The sequence below is a fragment of the Malus sylvestris genome, chromosome 2 (assembly GCF_916048215.2).
Source record: "Malus sylvestris chromosome 2, drMalSylv7.2, whole genome shotgun sequence".
Lineage (NCBI taxonomy): Eukaryota > Viridiplantae > Streptophyta > Magnoliopsida > Rosales > Rosaceae > Malus > Malus sylvestris.
The window spans coordinates 5,057,850-5,085,174 of NC_062261.1; the positions used below are offsets into that span (position 1 = coordinate 5,057,850).

At 38.5% G+C, this 27,325-nt stretch overlaps 5 protein-coding genes across 6 annotated transcripts; 2 read left to right on the forward strand and 3 right to left on the reverse strand.

Moving 5' to 3' along the window:
• The first annotated feature begins 108 nt into the window (after positions 1-108).
• Positions 109-7,780, forward strand: LOC126596655 (arginine--tRNA ligase, chloroplastic/mitochondrial-like). Of its 2 annotated transcripts, none has more exons than XM_050263322.1 (18): positions 109-242; positions 641-711; positions 910-1,046; positions 1,212-1,287; positions 1,431-1,532; positions 3,680-3,895; positions 4,075-4,155; positions 4,315-4,398; positions 4,539-4,643; positions 5,093-5,271; positions 5,409-5,493; positions 5,688-5,874; positions 6,065-6,122; positions 6,446-6,515; positions 6,674-6,763; positions 6,871-6,939; positions 7,063-7,164; positions 7,427-7,780. In XM_050263322.1, the coding sequence occupies exons 1-18, from the start codon at positions 149-151 to the stop codon at positions 7,535-7,537; spliced, it is 1,917 nt and encodes a 638-aa protein (XP_050119279.1). In that variant the 5' UTR covers positions 109-148; the 3' UTR covers positions 7,538-7,780. The 2 variants fall into 2 exon arrangements, with proteins under 2 accessions (XP_050119279.1, XP_050119289.1); XM_050263332.1 differs by having other exon boundaries at positions 170-242; positions 637-711.
• A 392-nt stretch (positions 7,781-8,172) lies between these two features.
• LOC126596695 (protein OXIDATIVE STRESS 3-like) lies at positions 8,173-9,157 on the reverse strand. Its single transcript, XM_050263367.1, has 2 exons — positions 8,803-9,157; positions 8,173-8,705 (listed from the first exon to the last, which is right to left on the reverse strand). The coding sequence occupies exons 1-2, from the start codon at positions 9,123-9,125 to the stop codon at positions 8,453-8,455; spliced, it is 576 nt and encodes a 191-aa protein (XP_050119324.1). The 5' UTR covers positions 9,126-9,157; the 3' UTR covers positions 8,173-8,452.
• Positions 9,158-11,712: 2,555 nt separating this feature from the next.
• Positions 11,713-15,118, reverse strand: LOC126596685 (mitogen-activated protein kinase kinase 6). The gene is made up of 8 exons (XM_050263356.1): positions 14,847-15,118; positions 14,377-14,461; positions 13,624-13,764; positions 12,760-12,984; positions 12,473-12,655; positions 12,156-12,379; positions 12,022-12,067; positions 11,713-11,927 (listed from the first exon to the last, which is right to left on the reverse strand). The coding sequence occupies exons 1-8, from the start codon at positions 14,930-14,932 to the stop codon at positions 11,835-11,837; spliced, it is 1,083 nt and encodes a 360-aa protein (XP_050119313.1). The 5' UTR covers positions 14,933-15,118; the 3' UTR covers positions 11,713-11,834.
• Positions 15,119-17,295: 2,177 nt separating this feature from the next.
• On the reverse strand, positions 17,296-20,865 carry LOC126596679 (putative F-box protein At5g52610). Its single transcript, XM_050263352.1, has 3 exons — positions 20,728-20,865; positions 20,600-20,664; positions 17,296-18,770 (listed from the first exon to the last, which is right to left on the reverse strand). The coding sequence occupies exons 1-3, from the start codon at positions 20,771-20,773 to the stop codon at positions 17,529-17,531; spliced, it is 1,353 nt and encodes a 450-aa protein (XP_050119309.1). The 5' UTR covers positions 20,774-20,865; the 3' UTR covers positions 17,296-17,528.
• Positions 20,866-22,881: 2,016 nt separating this feature from the next.
• On the forward strand, positions 22,882-27,227 carry LOC126588226 (uncharacterized). The gene is made up of 3 exons (XM_050253306.1): positions 22,882-23,078; positions 23,276-23,897; positions 24,087-27,227. The coding sequence occupies exons 1-3, from the start codon at positions 22,882-22,884 to the stop codon at positions 27,225-27,227; spliced, it is 3,960 nt and encodes a 1,319-aa protein (XP_050109263.1).
• The last annotated feature ends 98 nt before the right edge of the window (positions 27,228-27,325 follow it).

Here is a 27,325-nt window from a genome sequence, read left to right on the forward strand (position 1 = left end):
TCCACTATCGGCTGACATGGCATCGTCCCATTGGCCAATCAGAAGGAACTTTTCCTCCAACCTGTAAAAATTGGGCAACCAAAAAGACGAATATATAAATAGAGAAAAATTTCGAGGGAAAACAGAAATAAAAAGAAAAGAGAGTAACATGCTAGGTTCCCACTTAAATCTGATAGCGCCGATTTCTCCTTCCCTCTGTCGACTCTCTTCCCTCCACCCCTCTCCTTCCCTCCCCGCCGCCGGTGAGCCATCTTCTCTCTCTCTCTCTCTCCTCTATTTCTCTCTCTGTCTCTCTCTATTTCTCTCTCTAGTTATATATATATATGTGTATGTATGTATGTAAAGGTTGATTCTTTCAGGAAATATTTGTAAAGATTGATGCTTTTTACTGCTCACACTCGATATTGAAATGGGTTGTTTCTGTAGGTTGCTTTTATGTATTCTACTCTTTCAGAAGTTCATGAATGCAACCCAGTTTTATGCTTATATTTTTTTTGTAATTATCTCAAGATTTGTGCTGTTAGTTTTTCGATTAACTCAACTTTTATTTATTTTTTTGGGTTTTTATTAATTTGATTTGAGAAGTTCGAAATTCATAATTTTTGTTGTAATTTAATGTAGTAATTGTGAAACTAGACAGACTTGTTGAAGGCGGCATCTAGGAAGCTTATTTTTGCAGCTAAGTCCCACTCAGTATCCACAATGGCGACTGTAAGTTATTCCTTTTACACATAACTTTTACTTTTTACCAACTTTGTTTAGCCTTTTTTGTGTGTGTGTGTTTGACTGTGAGAAAATTCCTGCAATGTGTAGCTTGTGGTGCCGCACATTATGTTTTGAGCAGTAATCGATTTTCTGAACAATTGAGTTGTATGCTTGTATCTGATTTGTGGCTGTTGTTTGGCACAGGAAGAAGAGAATGTGGGAAATACAAAGCGACAGTTAGCGAAACTGTTTGAAGTCTCGCTCAGAAGAATAGTCCCCGATGAGCCAGATGTCGAGCCAGTGATTGCTGCTTGCACTGGGAAGTTTGGCGATTATCAATGGTACATTATAGTCTTTTATTCTAAATTGTACATATTGGATTTTTCTTGCAACTGTAAAAGAATGTATCTTTTTTTTTTGTTGCTGTCACTTAAAATGTATTTCAATCTGTAATTCATGGCTTGTACGGACTTCTTTCTGAACTCGCAAGTCTTTCTTTGGTGCAGTAACAATGCCATGGGTCTATGGTCTAAGGTAAAAGGAAAGGGCAGTGAGTTTAGGGGTCCTCCATCTGTGGGACAGGTACTAACGTTCACCCTTACTGTACTTCTCTACATTGAACTTGTTTTATCCATATTTTCTATAATTGTGGCTTAGATGGTTATGGTTTCTATTTAGGCGTTGAGTTGAAAGCATTGAATAATGACTGGTGTTTCATTTTATAGGCAATCATGAAAAATCTTCCTGATTCGGGGATCATAGAATCGTGTTCTGTAGCAGGACCTGGATTTGTGAATGTTGTCTTGTCAAAAAAATGGTTGGCTAAGGTATTGTTTGAACTTTTATGCGACTGAAAATTATACTGATAACTTCTTTATTCAATTGTTAAATTTTTTCGTGTGGCTTCTATATTCAAATTTTTTTTTTCTGGTGTGGACATAAAAGATGCTTTACTAGTGTTTCTAGCGAACACGGAATAGTAAGTTCTTGGGTAAAAATAGAAAAAAAAAACACAAAAACAAAGTTGATAGAAAGAATAAAGACAGATTAAAAATCTAGTAGTCTTCATCCATCAAAATATTTCTTCTCACATCTTTGAACTCCTTTGCAAAACAAGGTTGACAACAAAGTCATAACACTGTCTCACCTAGGTTTTAAAGATTTTCCACCTTTTAACTACTTGATCAGGAAAAAATTAGCTTATAAAATAAAATAAAGAGTTTTAACCAGTAATAACTAGAAATTCAAGCCTTACCCATAGCGTCAACGCTATTTTTTGTACATGCCAGAGTGTTTGACCAAGAACTCACGGATGTTCCCCATCCAAAATCAAAGGTTATTTTCAAAGCTAAAGAACCATACAGTAGTAAGTTCAGAATGACAAAATACTTGGTTAATGTCCCATACACACCCAGTACATGGTTTTGCCCACGAACAATGCCAAACCAAGCAAGAGTGGATACTCCATCTGAACCGCAAATACGAGCAACATGAAGAACATAGACTACTCCTATTGACTTCACCACGAAGAACACAAGTTCTATCACGTAGGAGTCATGTGACGAATTGATCTTCCTACCAAAATGCTTTGGATCAATTGTCGTAGCGAAAAAGAACGCAATCAAAGCCAAAAGGAAACTGGCATCGATATCCATAGCTTAGAACTCTCACTCAGACATTGTTAAACACCAAGAAATTTCTCAACAATTCCTTCAAACAAACTTTGGAACAACACTACACTTCGGCCTTATGAAATGTAGAAAAACCCAAAAAGATCAACAAATCTTCAAATGTTCCTTACAACTTCGGCTTCGGCCTTTGAAGCGCAGAAAATCAACAAATCTTCTGGGTTTCCCATATATTTTCTTGATGTATCAAAGCTTGAAGATTTGTTGATTTTCTGCACTTCAAAGGCCGAAGCCAAAGTTGCAAGGAACATTTGAAGATTTGTTGATCTTTCTGGGTTTTTGTACATTTCATTAGGCTGAAGTGTAGTGTTGTTCTGAAGTTTGTTTGAAGGAATTGTTGAGAAATTTCTTGGCGTTTAACATTGTCTGAGTGAGAGTTCCAAGCTATGGATATCGATCCCGGTTTCCTTTTGGCTTTGATTGCGTTTTTTTTCGCTATAACAATTGATCCAAAACATTTTGGTAGGAAGATCAATTCATCACATGACTCCTACGTGATAGAACTCGTGTCCTTTGTGCTGAAGTCAATAGGAGTAGAGTCTATGTTCTTCATGTTGCTCGTATTTGCGGTTCAGATGGAGTATCCACTCTTGCTTGGTTTGGCATTGTTCATGGGCAAAGCCATGTACTGGGTGTCTCAGTATGGGACATTACCCAAGTATCGATACTACATTGTGTTTGTCACTTCCTATTGTTTGGTTCTTTGGCTTTGAAAATAACCTTTGACTTTGGATGGGGAACGTCCGTGAGTTCTTGGTCAAACACTCTGGCATGTACAAGAAGTGATTTGACGCTATGGGTAAGGCTTGAATTTCTGGTTAAAACTCTTTATTTTATGAGCCTTTTCCTGCTCATGCAGTTAAAAGGTGGAAAATCTTTAAAACCTGGGTGAGACAGTGTTATGACTTTGTTTTGCAAAGGAGTTCGAAGATGCGAGAAGAAATATTTTGATGGTGAAGACTAGATTTTTAATCTGTCTTTATTCTTTCCATCAACTTTGTTTTTGTGTTTTTTTTTTTCTTATTTTTACCCAAGAACTTAAGAGGTCGCACTTGGTGCGATGGCAAGTGCCTTCGCCCATGAGCGGTAGGTCTCGGGTTCCAGACTTGGGAGCAGCCTCTCCATAAATGGGGGTAAGGCTAGCCGACATTCACCTCTCCCAGACCCTGCGTAAAGTGGGAGCCTTGTGCACTGGGTACGACCTTTATTTTTACCCAAGAACTTACTATTCTGTGTTCGCTAGATTACCTAAATGGGCTTGTAACTGAGAATAATTGTTGGTGCAGAGCATACAAAGGATGCTTACTGATGGCATCGATAAATGGGCGCCACAGCTTCCGATCAAAAGGGCTGTGGTTGACTTTTCCTCTCCTAATATAGCTAAAGAAATGCATGTGGGCCACTTAAGGTCAACTATTATTGGGGACACACTAGCTCGTATTCTGGAGTTTTCAAATGTTGAAGTTCTTCGACGAAATCATGTTGGTGACTGGGGGACACAGGTGATGTAGTTTTTGCATTTTTATAGCATATGTAACTAATCCATATTCCAAAAGAGAAACTATTGGTAAACTTGGACTTTTCAGGTTTCCCCACCATTTAACATGTGGTACTTGATAGAGAAGCACTCCTTTTTTTCATCAGTAAGATATGGCTCAAATAAGTTCTATGTCTATTGCAGTTTGGTATGTTGATTGAGTTTCTTTTTGAAAAGTTCCCGAACATAGAAGATGTTAATGAAACAGCCATTGGTGATCTGCAGGTGAGTGAAAGTATTCTCCTTACCTTTTAGTCGTTTAAATGCTTGTATTGTATTATTTATCATGTCCATTCTGTTTTGGTAAACTTCCTTTGGCATGGTGAATCAGAAAATAAAATAAAAATGATTGTTAGTGACTTTAATTGAATGGTGTTTTGTTAGGCATTCTATAAAGCATCAAAACAGAGATTCGATGATGATCCTGCTTTTAAGGAGAGAGCACAACGGGCAGTGGTTTCCCTTCAGGTGAGTTATGCATTTTTTTAGTTGTACAAAGAACATGAGGTTTATCTCTCTGTCCACGATGTTAGTAAAAATTTAAAAGTATGTGAGAATGTCTTTTATGTTTCTCTTAATAATTGGTTGTGATTCAACTCAATTTGCAGGGTGGCGAACTGAGGTACCGAAATGCATGGCTGAAAATCTGTGAAATCAGTCGTAAAGAATTTCACAAGGTCTATGAACGCCTTGGAGTTCATTTAGAGGAAAAGGTATGTTCTAACTTTGCAGGATACTCTTATGGCAGGCTATTGATATTCTTGTATCCCTTTGAATAAGACAACAAGTTTACTGAAATTAGACGCAATGTAAAATAATATGAGATGGCCATGTCCATCCTACGCATACAGAAGCTTTTATATTATGCACTTCATCTTATGCACGTAATCTTTTCTTATGAGTGGGACATTAGAAGATAAGTACCATTCCTTTCCACCTAGATTGTGCATTACAGGAAAACCTGGTTTTGTCCAGCAAGTTGGTTGTTTACTTTTGTGCCCTGAAATATATTGCAATGTGGTCGAAATGGAACGTGGATACTTTTTGTTTGTAATAACTGTGTATGGTATAGAATATTTGTTGGATTTAATTTTGCATCTTTAGTTGGTGAAAGCAAGCAGTGAAGTTATATGCATTTGTTGTTACTTTTTATTTCTGACAGGGTGAGAGTTTTTATAACCCATATATTCCTGGGGTTTTAAAAGAATTGAGTGATAAAGAGTTAATTGAGGACAGCCAGGGTGCTCGTGTAATCTTTCTGGAAGGGTTTAACATCCCCCTTATTGTCGTCAAGAGCGATGGCGGTTTCAACTATGCTTCAACTGATTTAGCAGCTCTTTGGTATGGATTTTTTTTGATAATTTTCCTGGATTTTTGGATTTTATAAGTCAAGCCCGTTACTTTATGGTCAGTCAGTTAGCCTTGAGAGTAAGTTGTCATTCTTACTGACGTCTTTCTACTTGTAATGTATTGTATAGGTATCGCCTGAATGAGGAGAAAGCTGATTGGATCATATATGTTACCGATGTTGGTCAGCAGCAGCATTTTAATATGTTTTTCGAGGTACGTTGCTAAAACTGTGACCTGTCTCTGCATACCCTGATTTGGGGTGTTTTGTGCATTTTGTGGTCTATGTTCTTGTTGTAATTATTTATCTCGTAGCATAAATCTTCTTTCAAGCTCATGTTCTCGCTTCTAAGGCATAGGGTAATACGATGTAGTTATATAATTGAACATAATTTGATGTTTGGTGTCAGGCAGCTAAACGTGCAGGTTGGCTCCCAACTGATGGCGCCTTGAAACCAAAAGTTACCCATGTTGGTTTTGGTCTTGTTCTTGGAGAAGATGGAAAACGCTTTCGCACTCGCTCTAGTGAGGTGGTCCGATTGGTTGATTTGCTTGATGAAGCCAAGGATCGTAGCAAAAAGGTTCTTGTTGAACGTGGTATGATATCCTATACCTATCTTCGAAAGTCTATCAATGTGGTATAACTTTATATCTTCCTTTTATTCACAGAGATGTATAATATATTCTGAAGGGAATTGTATTTGTCATCTTAGCATAGATTAGTCTTCTGTACCTCCTAACCTCCGAATCTTCTCAATTGGGTAATTATTCTTTAAATCATAATCAGGCTGGACAGAGCAGGAGCTTAATCAAATTGCAGAGGCTGTTGGTTACGGTGCTGTTAAGTAAGCTGCCTAAACTTTGATAAGTTTCTTATGGTTATGTTGTAATTATCTCGTCTTCATAATGGATGGGTTGGGTTAGCCTAGGTAAATTTTACGAGAACATATAAACTGTGACTACTGCCCCAGATTTTCTGCATCCTGAACGTGAATGGATGTATCGATGTAGTATTTCTTGAAGAACCTTAGGAATGGTTAAAAACTCCATGGTATCCAGATTATAAAAACATTTAGAGAGAGTGTATATGAGTAATTGCATACTTAGTCCAGCCTGTAGATTTCCTAGAACGGGACTCGATTTTTATATATTCTTAATTTTTTGACAGGTATGCTGATCTGAAGAACAACAGATTGACCAATTACACGTTTGATTTTGATCAAATGCTAAGTGACAAGGTGCGTCAACTAGTATTTGGCTAAGGCTTTGCATTAATATTGTTTCAAGATTTTGTTGTAGACTCTTGTTTCTGATGTTGTTCTAATTACTTGTCCTATATGTATTAAACTATGTTACTAATGCTTTCTGTCCTACTGCTCGGAAACTACTTGAGCAGGGAAACACTGCTGTTTACTTGCTCTACGCTCATGCTCGGATCTGTTCCATCATAAGGAAATCTGGCAAAAACATAGAGGAATTGAAAAAAGTAAGTTCAGCTGTATTTTTCCACATTGTTATCTGCGCTTCTTTATTCCTATGCGCCACTGGAAACCGGTGGATGAGGTCTGATGCTATTTTTTTTATTTGAAACAGACGGGGGAAATTGTGTTGGATCATGACGGTGAGCGTGAATTGGGGCTTCATTTGCTACAGTTTTCAGAGGTATGTCCATGCAATAACTGAACTGGTTGTTGCTTTCCTTGTGTCCGTAGCTTGAGTCTTCGTTGATTACTGCCGCAATACATGTGGAACTCACAGTTGTATATTTTTCTCTTCACCTTTCAGAACGTGGAGGAGACCTGCACCAATCTATTGCCGAATGTTTTGTGCGAATACCTATACAATTTATCAGAAGTCTTCACCAAAAAATTCTACTCCAATTGCCAGGTACATCCGTCATTGCTTGTCTCATGCTTTACGAAGATGAGTATTAAACTCAACGATGGCTTTTGATCTTCTACTTAATAACCGAACGAAGTAACCAAATCGTTGTTCATCTGCCAATTTTACCTTACCTTACTAGGCGAATGCTAGGAAAACCGCAAATGCCTTCGCGTATACAATGGAATTTGGTGAATATACATGATGTTTTGTTGAATACGATCGCAACAATCTTAATGAATCTTCATTGCTTTCCGAAACTGGGCAGGTTGTCGGGTCTCCTGAGGAAACGAGCAGACTCTTGCTTTGTGAAGCAACAGCCATTGTGATGAGGAAATGTTTTAATCTTCTCGGAATCGAACCGGTTTACAAGATATGATGGTGGACCAATATAGTGTTGTAACCCATCTTAGCAGGGATGTTTGAATGCTTGTTTTCCGTTTGCACTGTAAAATTGTAATCCGACTCTTCTCATACACGACTCGTCGTTTTCCTATCTCCCTCATTCGAAGTTTTGCATCAACAGATGGATAAAAGTAGATAAAAATCAATGGCTATGGTTTTGCAAACAGAAGAATCATGTGACTCCCATAATTAACCTAGGAAGTAAGTTTCACGCTTCCATTTTTCTTCTTCTGCATTTCTCTTGTTACTTCTGTCCTTCGATTTTTATTTGATTTGTTCAGTTTAAAAATCGCAAATATAAAGGTGTAAGATGAGAAAGAGAGCGTGAGTATAACTTCTTTTAAACCTACTGGAACGCCTCATTCTTTTGGTGAAAGCCTCCATACCAATGTACAATAAATTTGTCACCTAAAAGTTCGTTTGATAACTATTTAGTTTGATTTTATTCGTAAGGCATAAGCGTAAAATAAATGAGTCAATTTTAACATCAAAAATAAAAAAAACCTACGCTATTTTGATCCGTAAATTCTCCTCCAGTTCTCCCTTTCTCTCTAACACAAAAAACGAAAACTAAAAATTATCGCGATGAGAAAGGTGATCGGATTTGAATTATGGTTATAAAAATGTGCAGTTTATGTACAGAATTCTATAATTACGTATTCAAAACAATAGAGCTCCGTAAATTAATTAAACAAAAACAACTAATTAGCATACAAAAAAAAACCCAGATCGACATCTAAATCTTTTTTTTTTCTCGGTTACAAGATTAAATCCTAACTCTGCAAGACAAAACCATGCCAAATTTCTAATGTGTTTGCGCATAATTAGATTTTTGTTTTCTTTTTTTATGTACAAAGATGGATAAATTAAAGCTTAATTAGCTAATTAATTAACCCAATAATTTTCCTCTGTTACTAATGGAATACAAGTAAGACCCTCCTCTCGAAGTTTTCTTTGAAATAATGGATTTTGGAGAAAGATATGGTGATTTGTGACCATCAAAAGCGCCACCAAAGCTCTTGCATGGCTTCATTTTCTTCCTGTAAGGTTCCACCTTTTTTGCCAGATCCTCCAAGCTCGTCGCACTTGCTAGGGTTGTGAACGATTGTGACTTTCCTTCGTAACATTTTGATAAACCTCTCCTGCATATACATAACAAACCCTAATCAGAAACCCTATAATAATAACGGAAACATAAATCATCAACGTAAACAGAAAGAACATTGCCCGGCTCCTTACTTGATAGGAAGATGGATCATTAGGTCAGATAATTCGAAAAGCGGGCCGTTCGACGACGACGACGAGGTAGAAGAAGAAGAAGCAGCATCTTCAACCAAGTCAGATGAAAATGATGATTCCGCGGAGGTCAAAGAGTTTTCCATGGAGGGTTCAACAGATCTCGAGTCACAAATATCTTCTTCATGTTCTTCCTTATTGAAACCCCAGCATTCCTGTTTAACTTGATAAGCATGGTTTTCTTCTGTATTTTGATTCCCCAAAACTCTCTTTTCTTCTTCACGACGACCCATTTCTTGAAATCTACGTTGAAGATTTTGGAGCATATATGTGTGTGTGTGTGTATAAATAAGGAGATGGATAACACTGACTGTTCTGTTATATTTTTATATTAATTTTAATTTACCTATATAACGCTTTATCCCAGATTTTGTCGTCATCACATTCTTATGGTCTAAATTTATTTGCTTTCCCATGGTACTAGAAATAGATAAGCTCCATCGCTCCAACCTGGAAGACATCCATATCTGAGTGACTGACTCATCATCTTTAGGGCAACTTTTGCCTCATAAAGTCATGACAGGTTTCCGTATCGTGGTGGTAACTACACAATATTTTTACTATATACATACATTTTGTTATTTTTATAGTTTGATTTTTTTTTTAATTCATTCAATTGATGTTCGAAAATTGAAAAAGATGTGTAAAAAGTAGAAAATGATGTGAGAATAGCATCACCTTTTATGAATTGTTAATTTTAAATTTGTCTTCAACAATCCGAATAGATGATATAAAATTTTAAATTCGAATAAAAGGGTGAAAACATAAAGAAAAAGTGTTAAAGGTTTTTTTCAAGACAAAGTGAGAATATTTTTTTTTATAGATTTAACAGAACTTTTCGGAAGAATTTAGAGATGATTTTTTATGTGTATTTTAATGGTGGTAGAGTTCAATTGTCACGCTTTCATAACTAAAAATTGCAAGCGTACAAAATTTCATTTATCTTGGACGCAAGTTTTACTTTGGAAAACTCTTGTTTCTCCCCATAAATATGATTATACTTGCTTCCTTCTTTTGTAATTGAACTGGACTTGGCTGCTACAAATTCAACAGCGAAGTATCTTCCTTTGTACTTGACCTTGAAAATTCTGTTTTCTAAAACTTCTCCTCACATGCGTAAGAACAATACTTGTTTTTAAATGATGAGAAATATTCTTATAGTTTTCATCACGTAAATTCACATGATAAAAATTGTAAGTACAACTGCTTATTATTTAATTGCAAATAAGTGTTATTATTTTTTATTTTTTTATTCATTAAATTCGACAACTATAAATTTAGAGAAATCTATAAGAAAAAATAATTCAAAGCGTATCGCACCTAAAACTATATATTGTAAAAACAAGACATGATGTTTTAACCAACTTTATTACACTTTTTTAGTTGTGGGGTTTAGTAAAGGAGTATAGATCTTTTCCGAATTTAAAAAAACATAGCCCAATGATCAAATGATCTGAACCGTTGAAATTTAATTCAACTGCTATAAATAAAGAATCTCTTAAAATTATAATAATTGTAATTATTAGATCAAATTTTAACGATCCGGATCATTTAATCATTTTGGGCTTCGTTCTTTTAGATCGGAGAGGATACGTACTCTTATTAAAGAACGGGAATGAGGATAAGGACCATGGGAGGGTTGACTTAGTACAGCTCACGGTGGTTGGATGTGTGTTTTGATGGGCAATCTCCCACCACATGCTTTCTTCTGCTTCTGCTGCCATTTCCATCTTTATTATTCTTTTTTTTTCTTTTTTTTGAAGAAATGTATATATTTTTTTTTGGTAAAAAACTGGAGATGTACTAACCAGGGCAAAAGAAGCCAAAGAAAACAACGAAAGCCAAACAAGAGGCTAACAAGCAAAAAACAAACCAAAAGTGCAAGGGATAAGAAGACCGGACACTCGAAACAACCACAAAGCGTCCCCCCTTGCACCACCAACACTAACTTAAGGCGGACATGATAAGCCATCCTTATTCAACACATGTACCAGTGAAGATGGGGCCTAGCAACCCAAGACACGTCACACATCTCCACACAACTACGCGACCCCAAATTGGTTGATCTTGGTATTTTTCTATATCTTATATATCCATGTTAATTGCAAAATCTTCTTACAAAACAAAAAAAAAATTAAAAAACTTGAAAAAAAATCGTTTATTTATTTATTTAGTTTGGGGTCAGGATTGCCAAATCTGCTGGACTTAAAAAACCCCCTATAGTTGTTCAAAAAAAAAAAAAAAAAACCCCTATATAATATAATTTAATGGTTTTGTTTTTTTAACAAAAAGCCCACAGAAAACCCTAGCTTGATGGCCTTTACCGACCTCTCCCTATCCCTATCTCCATCCCCACCACCCCCCGTTGTCTCACTCATTCCATCTTTTCTTCTGTAACCTCATCCACACCACATTCTTCGGATTTTTTTCTATTTATAGAAAGGATATTTATTATTTAAATATGGAAAATAGATACCAATAGGCAATAGGATTGTTGTGAGATCATCTTGTTATATGGTGGAGATATGGAGCCTTGTCTCCTTTTGTTCATCAGTCCACCTACTTATCATTAGGGTTTTTAAGTTATTTGGCAAGATCGTATTGGATATAGGAGAAGATTTTTAATACAACAGTTTGTCTGAGTACGTAATTCATGAGATCACTCTCACAAGCGTTCAATAGGTGAGACCATGAAACCCAATTGCAATGATTCCTAATTTTTTTGGAAAAGTTGTCTTACGAATAACGTTGTCAGCTTTTCATGTTGAAGATTCTTTTGATAGGCCTCACAAGAATATGAATTTTAAACAATGGCGAGCAAAGTATCTGCCAAACGAACATTACGCCCCTCAATTTTTAAGAACAAATACTTGGAATGAAAAGCTGTAGTTACTACAAGAGAATTCATGTAATGGTTTGATCAAAACTGAACACTGATACATATGGGGAAAACATTGTTACATTGCAGCGACGAACTATCTTGGAAAATTTACAGGAGGTTCTAAGCTGCCAACCAGAATCCCGAGATCAATGTCTTTGTTTTCGAATTTCTTGATGAAGGGGTGACCCTGAAAGGGTAAACATGAATTCGTTATCAAGTTGATGACTGAAACAAAATCCAGAGCGTTCAAAACCGAAAAAGAAAATCACCGGATTACTAACCAAAAGGTCCAAAGATGATGATCTGCGTTGAGGGTCCTTCTGTATGCTGCAGATCGAATAAGAGAATGTAGAGAGTCAGCATTGCAGTGCATTTGATGTGAAAAGGTGAACAATGCATGTAAATATCTGATTACCAGGAAGACACGAAAGAACAGAACTCGGGGGAGAACTGATCCGGAGGAGCTGAAGGTGGTGGACTTTCCACAATTGCCTCCAAAAGCTCATAAAAGCTTGGCCAGCTTTGTTGATCTTCAGATTGCATGTAAGGAAACCTACCGATGGCACACTCGAGTACCACCAAGCCTAAACTCCAAATATCACTGCTATAGTCATAAGTACTCCCGCTAATCCTCTCCGGCTGAAAGACAAATGTATCATAGTTTCATGAGTCTTGTTTGATGTTTTCGGGTAATTACATGTGAAAAAAGACGGGAAAAAGATCATTACTTACCGACATGTAATTGTAAGTACCAACGAATGTGTCTCTTTGACCCATAGAGCTAGCTAGCGAAGCACTCACGCCAAAATCGGTGATCTTCACCTGCCCTTGATGGTTTACTAGCAGATTGGATGGTTTTATGTCTCTATGTATCACATGTCTTTCATTATGCAAGTACACAAGACCTTGTAAAACCTGATGCACAAGTAAAGATCTTTAGCTAAGGGTAAAACAGACTTCTGCAAGTTATTGCAAGTGAGTTAGGACTTGAATTTCATTAAAAACATACACTCGGATACCTGTTTACAAACGACTGCAAGATATGGTTCAAGAATTGTGTTAACTTGTCTGATCACATCTGCAAGAGATCCCCGATCCATGTATTCTAACACAAGAGAAATGGCCCCATTGTGATAGAATGAGTGGTGACAAACCACCACATGTGGACATTGTGCTGCTTGGTTTATTTTTAGCTCCTGCACAATCTGTTTACGAATTTCCTCTTGTATGTTCATCTGAATCACCTGGAGAACAGAACAAAAAAGAAATCCTAGTAAAACAGAACGAACTAAGAGCCGCAATGTCCTAATTGCATCAGATACTCATCACAGCGACTTTTTACTCAGAAAGAGGTGGATATAACTGGACAGTATTAGGGCTAGACCCGAAATAGTCAATGAGGATCACAGTTCTAACAAACAAGCAATAACTAAGAGGTGGATATAACTGGACGATATGCTACAGAAGAATCTCATGCTCTTCTTTCTGGGAAGGTAGGATTAGGAAAATCCTATTGGTTGCAATCCCCCCATGTCTTCGCTAAACGATTTTCATAACCTCCATCAGATTTTTTTGTTTATTTAAAAGAATTACCAAAATAAGTTGGTCTGGTATGCATAACACATCAACTCTATTAATATCCATTCCGCTTGAATCCTTAACCAAATCAAACCTTAGGTTACAAAGCAATGTTAAAAAATCCTATTACAATTGTAATTTGCACATAGGCCCTATGGTTCAAGAAGAAAACTTCATCTCATACCTCGCTTGAGACGACACTAAATCAACTATCATCACATAAGAAACAGAGAAAATACGACATAACACGATAAAGGCAAGTACACAGAAAATAAGAGAGCAGTTGTCATTGCTAGCGCACTGACCTTCAAGGCAAATAGTTTTCCGACCCATTTATGACGAACAAGTTGTACTACACCACCACTTCCCTTCCCGATCACTTTGATAGTCTCAAGATCTTCCAATGTAATTTCAAAGTTGAGCTCCTTACTGTCAGAAGTTTGATCCTATATACCAAATAGGCAATTGTGATATTGAGTCTATAGACCATATGGTAAACAGGGAAGTATATCTATTAAGAAAACATTCACAAGGACATTTCTGTGCAGATAATAGAAAATATGCACATCAAAAGACAAGAACGCCGAGCATGTGTTCATGGAAGGATGCAAAAACAGACACAAACAAAAGCAGTAAACCCTTCTAACTTAAGATCAGAAGTCAATCCCCAGAGGTTTAAATCATAAGCATAGGATTTAAGCACTTCAATGGAGTTTGATACACAATCGAGACACGTTTTAAATGAAATCAAAATCTTCATCCAAGAACAACAAAGGTCAAATGATGATGTTGAAATGACTCGGAATTCAAAAGCAACTCTTTTCATGGTCTGTGTATAAGTTTACTGGTCATGCTTCTGCAGTGGGAAGCTTAACCAAATTGAGCCTAAATGTCAGGGTGGAAACCATTACGGTCTCCAAATTCCATCAATCCTAACTACCTCATTTGGGATGAGAAACATATTAAATTATCATTTGCAACTTACAACTGAACACTTCAAGATCAATGTAAGATTAGAAATAAATAATAAAAAGATGGAAACCTTAAATTAAACTTACTGGGGTCTCCTTTTCTTCAGAGATAAGCCGCAATCCTTTCTGGTTCAGACGCAGATCGCCGTCATGAAATGTGCCACTGGCAGTCCTGAAATTCAAGAAACGAAAGCATGTCAAAGCTGGAAATTTTCATAACAAACCTAAATACAAAGGGGGATTTTCCTTCAAAGGAGGACATGTTAAGGAAACTAATTAATAGCAATCATAAATCCCAAAGTATGAAATTTCCATACAAATCCAGAAACCCAAATTATAGATATTCCCAGCTGGTAGTGAACGATCTAAATTTTGTTCAAGTGCCAAAGAAAAATCCAAAATTTCTTTTCTTTCTTGAAAAGCAACTTTCTTTGCAATTCCATCCATTCTCTCAGAACCCAAATGAAGTACCTAATCAAGAATTGAAATTTGGGACAGAGAAAAATGAACGATGCAATCTTTACGTTCAGTAGAGATAGAGAGAGGGAGTTACTCACAGAAAGGACTTGATGTTGGCTTCTTGAGCAGGGACATTGAGCTTGAGCTGCTTCAAGTTCAAATTCAATGGCGTCTTCGTCTTCATCTGTCGTCCTGCTGGATTTTGAACTGGTCGCTGGGGTTTCGAGGCACAGAGAGAGAGAGAGAGAGAGAGAGAGAGAGAGAGAGAGAGGCAGAGACTGAGTTTTTCAATTTTATGGAGGATGGATGGGCTTGATTGACTGAAAGTAGTAGACAGATTCAAACGAGCAGACCGCGAAAATTATATATAAAATATTGAGTAAACTGTCGATTTGCCCCCTGAACTATCACCCAACTTTCGATTTGCCCCCTGAACTTTTTAATTGGAAAATTAAGGACTTAAACTAATTTTTTTGGCCGATTTGCCCCCTGCTGTTAATTTTTCATTCATTCCATCCAAATTTCTGTTAAATGGAAGCATATGCACAACATGTGTGGGTAGTTCGGTCACTTCATTCTTTAAAATAATTGAAAACCTTAGATTTCTAAAATATAAACCTATGCAAATATGTGTGATTCTATAGCTTTTCTGTCTGAAGGTCTAGTGAAATGACGCTTTTGTCCACAAATGAGAGTTACGTGGTTTGCACATGATAAGAGTTAACGTTAATTTGGATGAAATTTATGAAAAACTAACGGTAGGGGGGAAATCGGCCAAAAAAATTAGTTTAAGTCCTTAATTTTCCAATTAAAAAGTTCAGGGGGCAAATCGAAAGTTGGGTGATAGTTCAGGGGGCAAATCGACAGTTTACTCTAAAATATTTGTTTTTTTTCCTTTCCGTTGGAAATAGTCTTGGATATGGAAATTTTATTATAATGTTGGGATGGTATTAGCTTGAAAACAAAAGCCATATTACGGTTAGTCGTTCACGTGTTATGTACGAATGAGTTTTATTTCAAGCGTCATCTTAATCATGCCTTTATTATACGGTTAATGGTTCACGTTTTATGTATGTATGAGTCTTGCTAAATTCTTTCAGAGTTATATTAAGGTCAATCGTTCACGTGTTATGTATGAGTGAGTCTTATTTTAAACATAATCTTAATTATGCCTTAATTACATGGTTAATTGTTCACGTTCTATGTACAGTCTTACTAAACTCTCTCAATCCAAGAAAAAAAAAGTGCTTTGTAATAATCAACAAGGTACAATTAAAATTTAGCTTATAAGATATTATAATGTCATGTTATAGTCAGTTGTTCACGTATGAAATTTTTCTGGATCAGGAGAACTTGTTTTGGAAACAGAAGTCCTTGGTGCATTGTTAGTAATAATTTTTGCAGCATGCTCATCTTGCTTAACGAACAATAATAGTAATACCTTAATGAGTGAGTCTGTTGACCGAACTTAACTAACCAATTCAGTAAAAACAAATACAAACTACAAGTATAACTGATAAAAGATCATTTCTACATTTTTTTCTACACGTGAGAGAGAACATTTGGGAATGTGAAAGTAAAAGAATCATACATTATGAAAAGAGAAACACTGTAAGGGCTTAGGTTGGGCTACTCTCTATATTATCAATTGATTTTATGATGAAACGTTAACTTTCTTCAAAAAATTTTAAAAAAAATGTACAATTTAACGAATCATTAACATTTGTACAAAAAACTTATGTTTTTTTGTATAAAAATAGATGTACGTACGTATATAATATGCATATTAGACACTAATTTACTAACTAAAATTTTAAGTAGGGTGGCCTTCTGTTTGAAAGAACGTAACTATATTTGAAGAAGTTATGATGTCAAATACTATTTTACATTCGCAACTTCAGTTTATATATAAAGAGAAATACCTAATTAATTGAATCAAACAATCGACGGCAGATTTTGATGTGTAAAAAAACGTATATCATTGTGGATCGATCCACTCGAAGGGATGGACACGATGATTCCATTCATACGGTATCCAGAGTACACAAGAAAAGAAACTATCAAGAAAACTCGTAGACAAAACAACGAAGCTTGAAGATAGCGATGAAATTATACAGTTTCTTGTTCCTTCTTTTCTCCTTCAATTCATTCAATTCAAAAACTAAAAATAAAAAGAAATGTAACACAATCACCAATTCTTCGTTATGATATTTTGTCTTCCGTAGCTTTAAACTCAACTCTTGTTTTTCACTCTCGGATTAACCATATGAATATAGACTATCATTTTGTTCGAGAAACGGTTCAAAAGGCTGATTGTTGGTACATTATATTCCCACCGATGATGAGGATGCAGATGTATTAAGAAAGGGCTTGCAGAGTCTTGTTTTTGTTCGTCGTTGCACGATGATGAGGGTGATTTGTTGGTAATGTATAAACTCAATTGTTCTGAGAATTGCAGATTCAGTTTTCAGTTCTACCAGAATGGGAAGAAAAAGACTCAAGTCCTTATACAAAGACAAAACAGATCCCTTCAAAGTCACAAAAAGAAGAGCTCGAACTGGTTACATTCCAGCCTTCCATCGAAGGATAAATTAGAGTATACAACGAACTAACTTAATATAAAACTTTATTAAACAAAGAAATATGGAATTGTCAAGAATGCTATATGAACCGAAGATGCTACATCTTTGACTTCAGTAATTCGGATGGAAGAGGCCTAAACCCAAACAATACACCTGAATCTAATTATTATTATTTTCCAACACGAGATTCATCTCCTCTCAAGATTCTGTGACACTGTTGTGAAGCTTAAGGGGGATGATGCTATCTTCATAACTAGCAATCAACTTCATTGGTCCTTCTGGATAGTCATAGACAGAAGGCATCCCTGTAGGAAAAGTAAAATCAAGTGTCCTCTCATGTTTGCTCTTCATATTATAAAGATAATATTCAGGTGGGGAGTCATCATATCCCGGTGAAAATCCAAACACAGTGACCTCAAGCAGTAGGTCATCACCTGCGCCAATTGTACCGAAACAATCAAGTTTCCACCTATCATGGTATCGTCTCACTGTCGACAGTACGGGAATAGTTTCCTTAACCCACACATGGTTTTGGTAGTCCTTCAAAATCCATAACGGGTTTTGTTTCTGCGAGTTGTCAACAAACACTCCCACACATCCTCCCACTTCAACTATAGGAAGATCCGGACTATAATCATTCCATTCCCATTCTCTAGTATAATCATACTCCTGAGGGAGCGGAATAACTCTGAATGCCTCGTCGCCGAGGTCAAATACTAATATACTTTGACTCTGCTCGTGTAGCCAGTGGATAGCCCCATGAAGACACACACTTCTCCTGTCACTTCTCATGTCAAAGGGGGGATGTTGGAGATCAAAAGGAAGATCGCCAACGTCTACTTGTAATGGCCTCCATGAATAATCCATACCAAGTGTAAAAATATTCAACGTAATAATAGTATCCTCTTTTTCATCAAAACCCAATAAGATTTGGAGAACCTTATACTCGTTTGTAAATGGACTGAACCCAATGTAATATGTCGGGCATATCTTGCGGTCGATTTTTTCATGGGGCAGTTGGATAGACTCTCCAGTGGAAGGATTAGATATGGTAACAGGGCCATCACCATCGGATCCAATAACCAGTAAGCCATCCAAACTTCTTACCCCGGAGTAATAATATTTCGGTTCAATATCAATGGTGGAAAGGCGGGTGGCGGGTGTTAGATTCCCTTCTTGGTTTAGTTGGGAGGAGAAGAAACGATCCCCCTTCCGTAAAAGGAGGTTAGTAGTACCCTTGCTGCACTGAAAGTTGCGGTAAGCAGTGACAAAGGAATGGTGGCGGATGAGAGAGGACCATGACTTGCATACGCTGCTGCACTGCTTTATTAAGAACTTGGGAGGTAGCCTTGGGAGTATATGAGTGAATATGATCTCACTTGGGAGCTCTGGTGTTGGATGATCATCAACTTCTATGTCCGTAACTCTATATTTTTCTTCCTGTATTAAGCATTGTTGAGATACATAAAAAAGCTCTATATACATATATATGTATGTATATATGGGTAAAGTGCGATTGACTCTCTAAATTATTACTCCAGTTAAAATGATCCTGAATTATTTTTTTAATAAATTAACTCTTTGAACTATTTAAAATCAGCCAATTAACCACTTCCGTTTAGATTCCATCCACTATTCTGTCAAAATCAAGGGTAAATTAGTCTTTTCATCATCAATTTTTACTTGTCAGTTATAATCACCAATAAAATAATGACACGTGGATACACAATAATTTAAAAACTTATAGCATAATAAAAAACATAAAGAAACGAAACGTTTACATAGCAGACCATTTCACATTGTCATTACACATTATTATGTGTGTTACCTACATGTCATAATTTTATTGGCGATTATAAGTGACATATAAAAATTGATGATAATAAAAAACTACTTGCCCTTGAATTTCATATTGTCCACTATTCTGTCAAATTCAAGGGCGAGTAGTTTTTTTATTATCATCAATTTTTATATATAACTTATAATTACCAATAAAATTATGACATGTAGGTAGACACATAATAATGTGTAATGACAATGTGAAATGGTTCGCTGTGTAAACGTCTCGTTTCTTTATGTTTTTTATTATGCTATAAGTTTTTAAATTATTCTGTATACACATGTCATTATTTTATTGGTGATTATAACTGACAAGTAAGAATTGATGATAAAAAGATTAATTTACCCTTGAATTTGACAAAATAGTGGACAAAATCTAACAACAAAGGTTAATTGCCTTATCTATATATATAAAGTGAGCACCCTAAAATGATGAAACATTCAAAATACCATAAATTGCCCTTTAAGAATTTCATAAATTACAATTGAACCAAAAGAAGCTAAAGTATTTAACCATATTTTTATTTTGAATGAATTTAATATTTAAAATTATAGAAAAAAAAAACAAAACCTCTCACGTTAGTGAGTGGTTTTACGTCTTTAATTCATTTCTTTTTTAAATAATTTTTTTTAAATATGTAAGTTAATTATCTATATATATAAAGTAAACACCCTAAAATGGTGAAACATTCAAAATACCATAAATTGCCCTTTAAGAATTTCATAAATTACAATTGAACCAAAATAAGCTAAAGTATTTAACCATATTTTTATTTTGAATGAATTTAATATTTAAAATTATAGAAAAACAAAAAACAAAACCTCTCACGTTAGTGAGTGGTTTTACGTCTTTAATTTATTTCTTTTTTAAATAATTTTTTTTTAAAATATGTAAATTAATTATTTAAATAAAAAATACAAAAAGGTCAATTGCTACACGTCATGTGGCAAGATGTTAGTTTCAAATAGTTCATGGGGTTAATATACCAAAAAATATTTTAGATGTCAATTTCAACTGGAGTAAGAGTTAAGGATCAAACGACCAGAGATCATTAGGATTAGTTACGAGACCCATTCCACAATGAACTTTAAGGATTTAAATCATCTATTTTGTAAGCTTCTATTTATAGGTCATCCTCACAATAATTTAATTCAATTCAAAACTATTTGCTTATTTAATTATTACAACGAAATTTCTTTGTTCCTGAACAAATAATCATGCTTCAAAAGTTTAACCGCACAAAAGAAATTAAAGATCAAATTAGATGGATGAATTTAGTTGTCAAGAATTGATCAATAAGAAACCAAAAACTTTGAAGAAAAATATATGCAATCAGTCATAAGAAGAAAAGCTAAGGTCTGGACTCTCGATCTAGAGAGAGAGAAAAGCTTAGAAAACGCACGGCAATTATATTATATTTTAGACTTACCAATTCACTGCTCTGAAATTTTCTGACCGGCATCAATAAATATCTAGGACCGACCGATTCCCGGCTCGACCCATCAAGAAACTTCAAAAGTCTCGACGGTCTCGACCCATCGAGAAACTTAAAAATTTTCTGAAATTTTCTGAAAGGCCTCCAGCCTCGACGGTCTCGACCCATCTAGAAACTTCAAAAGGCAGATCGCAGTAGCTAGTGGCAAAGGGGAAATCAATAGTGTATATGTTCTGATGCGTTTGCTAGGGTTTCCCTGGTATTGCAATATTAATAGTAAAACAGAAGCAATGGGCCTACCCATCGGTTTCATTTGGAGAATTGGGGTTCTTAAATTATGTCTATTCATTGTATATTGTGTGGTTAAAAATTATTTTAAATAATTTAAAGAAACAAGCTTGGTATACTTTCTCTCCGGTGTGAGAGTGTTTTCTCCTTCGTGAGATCCGCCGTTGTGCGTGTGGTTTGCTATCTTTGCTCTTGGTCTTCCTGTTGTTTCCCTGTCTTGTCTTTCTCTCTGCAGGTTCATTCGGTCCTGTGCTGGTTTGTGGGTCTGTGGTGCTTTATTCTTCTTTCGGTTGGGGTTTGGGTGGGTGTAGGTGGGGTCATAACTGCTGGATTGGATCGGCCAATTTATTGAGGGGTTTTGCTGAGCGGTTGGAGGCTTGGTCCTGTGCGGAGGGTCAGGCTTTAATTCTTCCTCACCAGTCTCTGGTGGGTAGGGCTTTCTCAAGTGTACTGTTTGGAGCTTCTGTTCGTTTTGTATTTATGAGGATCTCTTCAAGGGGAAGTCTTGGTCTTAATTTCGGCATTTATTGGCATTTGGGGAGCTCAATGACAGGTGTATATCCTATAGGTATTTCACCCACCCTATTCTGGTATATGGCAATGAATGCATTTATGGGTTTGTTCTTTTTGCCTAACTGTTCCGGGTGTAAAGGGTTACGGCTTCAGACTGTTATCAAATTATTCTGGGGAATTATACTGAGGATTGGTGCAGCGAGGGTTGGTGCAGCGAGGCTGGTGTATTCTGTAGTTCTGGTCTTGCAATTTGTCAATCTGTGCTATTCTCAAATGGCGCTTAGTGGTGTGGAGGAGTTGGTGGTCCATTTGGATCAGGCGTTGGATTTATCGTCTATGGAGCAAGGAGTCAAATTGATAGGGAAAGTTCTGACAAGTAAACTGTTGAACAAATGGGGAGTTAGGAATATACTCAGATCAGCTTGGAAAGAGTTGGGAGAGGTAGACATCAAATGGGTTAGGGATAATACGTTTCTTATTTTGGTCCAAGATAAAAGTATGGCCTCCAAGATTCTTGAACAGGTACCATGGGCAGTGATGAAGAAGGTGTTTTCTGTCAAGAAATGGCCTCCGGAGCTAGCCTTAGAGGAAGTTGAGATGGAGACTGTTCCCTTCTGGGTTCAAATTCGTGGCGTTCCATTGGGCTCGACGTCCTTATCTAATATTCAACGTCTCACCCAAGTGGCTGGACAGTTTATAGTGTTGGAGGATCCAGGTAAAGCTCGTGGGTTTTTACGGGTTCGACTATTAATTGATACGGGTAAGCCGTTATGTAATGGTTGCTGGATTCGAAGGGACCAGAACCGTGATACTTGGGTAGATTTCCGGTATGAACGGCTCCAAGATTTCTGTTACCGTTGTGGACGAATTGGGCATTGTAATACGGAATGCACTTTTCAGGCTCGAGGTGAAGGGGGGGCAGCGTATGGGGAGTGGACTAAGGCGCCTCCAGTTAGGGATGTTTTGGAACCTGTGAGATTGTCAAATGTGGGGATGGGTGAGCGACGGCAGGCTGGTGAGGTGAGGGGATCTGGTCGTCCTCCGTCTCATAACCAAAGGGGAGGAAGAGTCTTGATTTCTCCAAGGGAGAATGTAACTCGGGATAGTGCACCTGGGGCGGGTTCTGTTCACCAGGGACGCAATCAAAAGAAATGGCGCCGAAAGCCACGATCCTTGGATTCAACTGGCCAGGGTCCAAGGAATGAGATTGGTGGGGACCGAACGTTTTTGGCGCAGATTGAGGAAGGCGGTTCATACTCTTGTACTTCAGAAAATCAACATGAGGGAGGCGGACAGTCGGGTTCCATCCTAGCAGGTACGGAGGATGTTATCAAGGTGGGTGGAGTAGCTGAATGGGGGATTAAAAGGGGGATGGCATTGCAGAGCTTGGAGCTGTCTACTTCTCCGCTAAAAAAGTTCAGGGGTCTTGGTTTATAGGAGACTAGTACAGGTAGGGGGCGGACTTCTGGAGGAGAATGAGTATTAAGGAGACTTGTTTAGTGGTGGAACGGGCTTTTCTTGAGGAAGACGAGAGGCGGGAAGGTCAATGTGAGGCTTGTGATAGGACGGCATTCTTGGAGGATGTAACGGAAACTGACCAGGATACGAGTTTGGTACACAAGGCGGGCAAGATGGCTCGAGGCGGTGGTGGCTGGCCTTCAACAGCCGCAAGGCAGCCATGAGTTATATTTTTTGGAACTGTCGTGGTCTAGGGTCGGACCCGGCAGTTAGGGCCCTACATGGGCTTATTCGAACTAAGAGACCCTCTATGATTTTCTTATCTGAAACTAAGATGAAAGATCATAGAATTGATGGGGTGAGGATGAGGTTGGGTTTTCTGAACGGTTTTAATGTCTCTCCTATTGGCAGGGCTGGAGGCCTAAGCTTGTGGTGGGGTGACTCGTTGGAGGTTCAAATTGTTTTTTCTTCTCCTAATATTATTAATGTTGTTCAGCGAACTAAAGGGGAGAATCGATGGGTTCGTGTCACTGGGGTGTATGGGACTCCTTATAGGAATGAAAAACATATGTTTTGGGGATGGATAATTAATCACTTTACTCATTCGGAGATTCCTTGGATATGTGGTGGAGATTTTAATGAGTACATTTGGGCCCATGAGAAGGCTGGTGGGGCTGAGGTTTTGTATAATAGGCCAAGGTATTTGGAGGACTTCATGAATTCTTCGAATCTGTTTGATCTGGGCTTCAATGGGCCGACTTTTACTTGGCGTGGGTTAAGATATGGGGAGTGGGTTGAGGAGCGGCTTGATAGGGTCCTTGTTAATGATTTTTGGCAGGACCTCTGGCCTAACTCCTCTGTTACGCATGGCACAGTGTTGGCGTCTGATCATTGCCCTCTATTAATTAAGTCTGATTTGGATGGCCCGAAAGGAAGGAAGCTGTTTAGGTTTGAAGCGTTTTGGGCTAAAGAGGAGGAGTGTCAGAATTTGGTCCGTTCCTGTTGGGCGCATAGGCAGCATGATGATGGTCTGGTGAATTGGGGGAGAAAGCTAAATGTTTGCCGGTCTAGGTTGAGTCGTTGGAGCGGTACCAAGTTTAAACGGTGAGGCCTCCAAATTCAAGATCTCCTTGCTCAATTAGATGATCTCCAAAAGGAGTGGGGTCCAAACCAAGATGAGATAAGGGAGAAATCTCAATTAATTGATGATCTAAGAGTGCAGGAAGAAAGTTATTGGTGTCAGCGGTCTAGGGTCAATTGGTTGCGAGATGGGGATGCTAATACTAAGTTCTTTCATCATTCAACTCTGCACCGGCGTCGTAGGAACACCATTGTGAAGCTTAAGGATGAAGATGAGAGTTGGGTGGAGCGTCCGGATCAGGTTCGCCGCTTGGTGGAGCACCACTTTGCTGAAAGTTTCAGCTCGGCTAGGTCTCGGAACTGGGGTTCCTTATTGGACTGTATCTCTCCTGTGGTCTCTGATGCTATGAATTTGGGTTTGGTTGCGCCGGTTTCGGATGAAGAAATTAATGAGGCAGCTCTGGAAATGGGGTGCTTGAAGGCTCCTGGCCCGGACGGATTTCAAGGGGTGTTTTACCAATCTTTTTGGGAGACTATCAGCGCGGATGTTCTTGCGTTGGTGAAAGCTCTACTTCAGGACTCTACCATCCCAAGCACTTTGAATGATACTCATATTGTTCTTATCCCGAAGGTGGCTAATCCTGAAGCTGTCTCTCAATTCAGGCCTATCAGTTTATGCAACTATTCCTACAAAATTCTGTCAAAAGTTCTCGCCAATAGACTGAGAGTGTTATTGCCGAACATTATCTCTCCCTCTCAGAATGCTTTTGTGGCGGGTCGACATGTCCAGGATAGTATTGGTATTGCTCATGAAATATTTCATTTTTTGAAAGGGATGACAGCTAAGACTAAATTTGAGTTGGGCATTAAACTCGATATGCAGAAGGCTTATGACAGGGTTGAATGGGATTTTCTGGAGGCGGTGATGGAAAAGATGGGGTTCTGTCAGATGTGGAGACAGCTTGTTTTGGGCTGTGTTAATTCGGTTCAGTTTAATGTTCTATTAAACGGGCAACCTGGGACTAAATTTGCTCCCTCCAGAGGCCTTCGTCAGGGGGATCCTCTTTCTCCTTATTTATTCATTTTGGTTGGGGAGGTTCTCTCCCGTATGATTCAGGGTGAGGTGGATCATGGGCGGTTGGATGGTGTGCGGATGGATGTCTCGGGACCGGTTATTTCCCATCTTTTCTTTGCTGATGACACCTTAATTTTCTTGCGAGCTGATGAGAAAAATTGTCGGCTTCTGAGCGATATTCTTGCAACTTATTGTGAGGCCTCAGGGCAAAAGGTCAACTTGATGAAATCCAGCGTCTTCTTTGGGGCAAATGTTCCGGCTTCACTTTCCGCCCACCTGGGGAGTATTATTGGTATGGCTGTGGTTTGTAATCCTGGGACCTATCTGGGGGTTCCTGCTATTTGGGTTCGGTCTAAGAAGCGGGGGTTGTCATATGTGAAGGGTCGAATTCTGGAGAAAATGCAAGGGTGGAAACAGAGTTCTCTGTCCCGTGCCGGAAAAGAGGTGTTGATAAAAGCTGTTGTTCAGGCAATTCCGGCTTATCCCATGAGTATCTTTAAATTCCCTGCCATTGTTTGCAAGGAGCTTGATACTCTGGTGGCGGCTTTTTGGTGGGGCAACAAGGATGGAGCTCGCAAAATGCATTGGGTTTCCAAGGATGTTTTGGGTCTTCCAAAAGATTTAGGTGGTTTGGGCTTTCGAAATTTCCAGGAGTTTAATGATGCTTTGTTAGCTAAACAATGTTGGCGCTTGGTTTCGGACCCTAACTCTTTGTGGGCTCGCGTTATTAAGGCCCGTTATTTCCCTCGTTGTAACATTTGGGAAGCGACGAAAGGTGGTCGTGCTTCTTGGGCTTGGTCTAGTATTCTAACTGGAAGGGATTTGCTGAAACTTGGGTCCCATTGGCAAATTTTGGGAGGTCAGGATGTGCGGGTGTGGGTGGATAAGTGGTTGCCGTCGCTGCCTATGGGTCATCCTATGCCTCTTGGGTCGGTTCCGGTTACCTTGAATTTACGTGTGAGCTCGCTTATTTGTCCGGATTCTAGAAGGTGGGATCTGAATTTCCTGCTGCCTTTCCTTTCGGATTCGGATAAACAGGCTATTGAGGATACTCCTATTGGTGATTTGAGTCGCAATGATCGGATTATTTGGGGCAGTAGTAAGAATGGTATCTACTCGGTCAAGTCGGGTTACAGGTGGATTCAAAGTAGATCGCTTGCTTTGAGGGATTGTAGGCTTTCTACTGCCCGTAGGGTTCCGTCGGTGTTATGGAAGGCTATCTGGAAGCTTGAGGTGCCCCCGAAGTTGCGCCATTTTCTATGGCTGACTTTGCACAATTGCCTTCATACTTGTGAGGCTCTTTTTCGCAGAAGGTCCTCCCTTTCCCCTACCTGTCCTATTTGCCTTTCCCATGATGAGACTATTGAGCATCTGTTTTTTACCTGTCCGTGGGTTGAGCCTGTTTGGTTTGGAGGTGCCCTAAACTACAAAATTGATCGAGCTGCTATTCACTCTTGGGTGGAGTGGTTATCGGCTGTGTGGTCTTCTTCTTTAGTGCCTTCTAACCATGCTGATTGGATGCGGTCTTATATTGCTTATACCTGTTGGGTAATTTGGAAGACTCGCTGTGACTTTGTTTTTAATAAGGTGCCCATTTATCCTTCTAAAGTGCTGTTTGCTATTTCTACGGCGGTTGGCTCTTTTTTGGCTGCGAATGTTAGTTTGGGTGTGTCCAGGTCGGCGGGTGCTGGTGGGGTGGACCTGGGTTCGCGGTGGTGTGCTCCTACCTCTCCTCTTTTCAAGATAAACGTTGATGCTAGCTGGTCTAAGGTCTCAAAGTTGGGTTTTGCTGGGGTGGTTATTAGGGCTGCGGAGGGGAGGTTTGTTGCCGCTGCCAGGTACCCCATTTCTGCTCCCTCAGCTGCTGCAGCTGAGGCTCTAGCTTTGCTTCGTGGTTGTGATTTGGGTGTAGCTTTAGGTATCAATGAGGTGATTATTGAATCTGATTGTCGTGATGCTGTTAATTGTCTCTCTGATTCTCTTGAGATGGGCAGTTGGGAGGCTTTTCCTGTGTTGGCTCGGGTCAAGCAGCGTGGGGAGGCTTTCCAGTTCTGTCGCTGGTCTTGGGTTCCTAGATCAGCAAATGGTGTGGCGCATGAGCTGGCGTCAGTTGGTTTTACGGAGATGCGTGAGTTTGTTTGGGTCGAGAGGCCTCCATCTTCGTTGGTTTTTGTCTTGAACAATGATGGGCTTCCGTGTCTTCATTGATTCCCTGAGGTGGTGTATGGGGTGACGTCTTCACTTGGTGGCGATGTCTCTGTTGTATCCCCGTTCACTGCTTGTTTTCCTGCTTTGTGTTAGCCTCT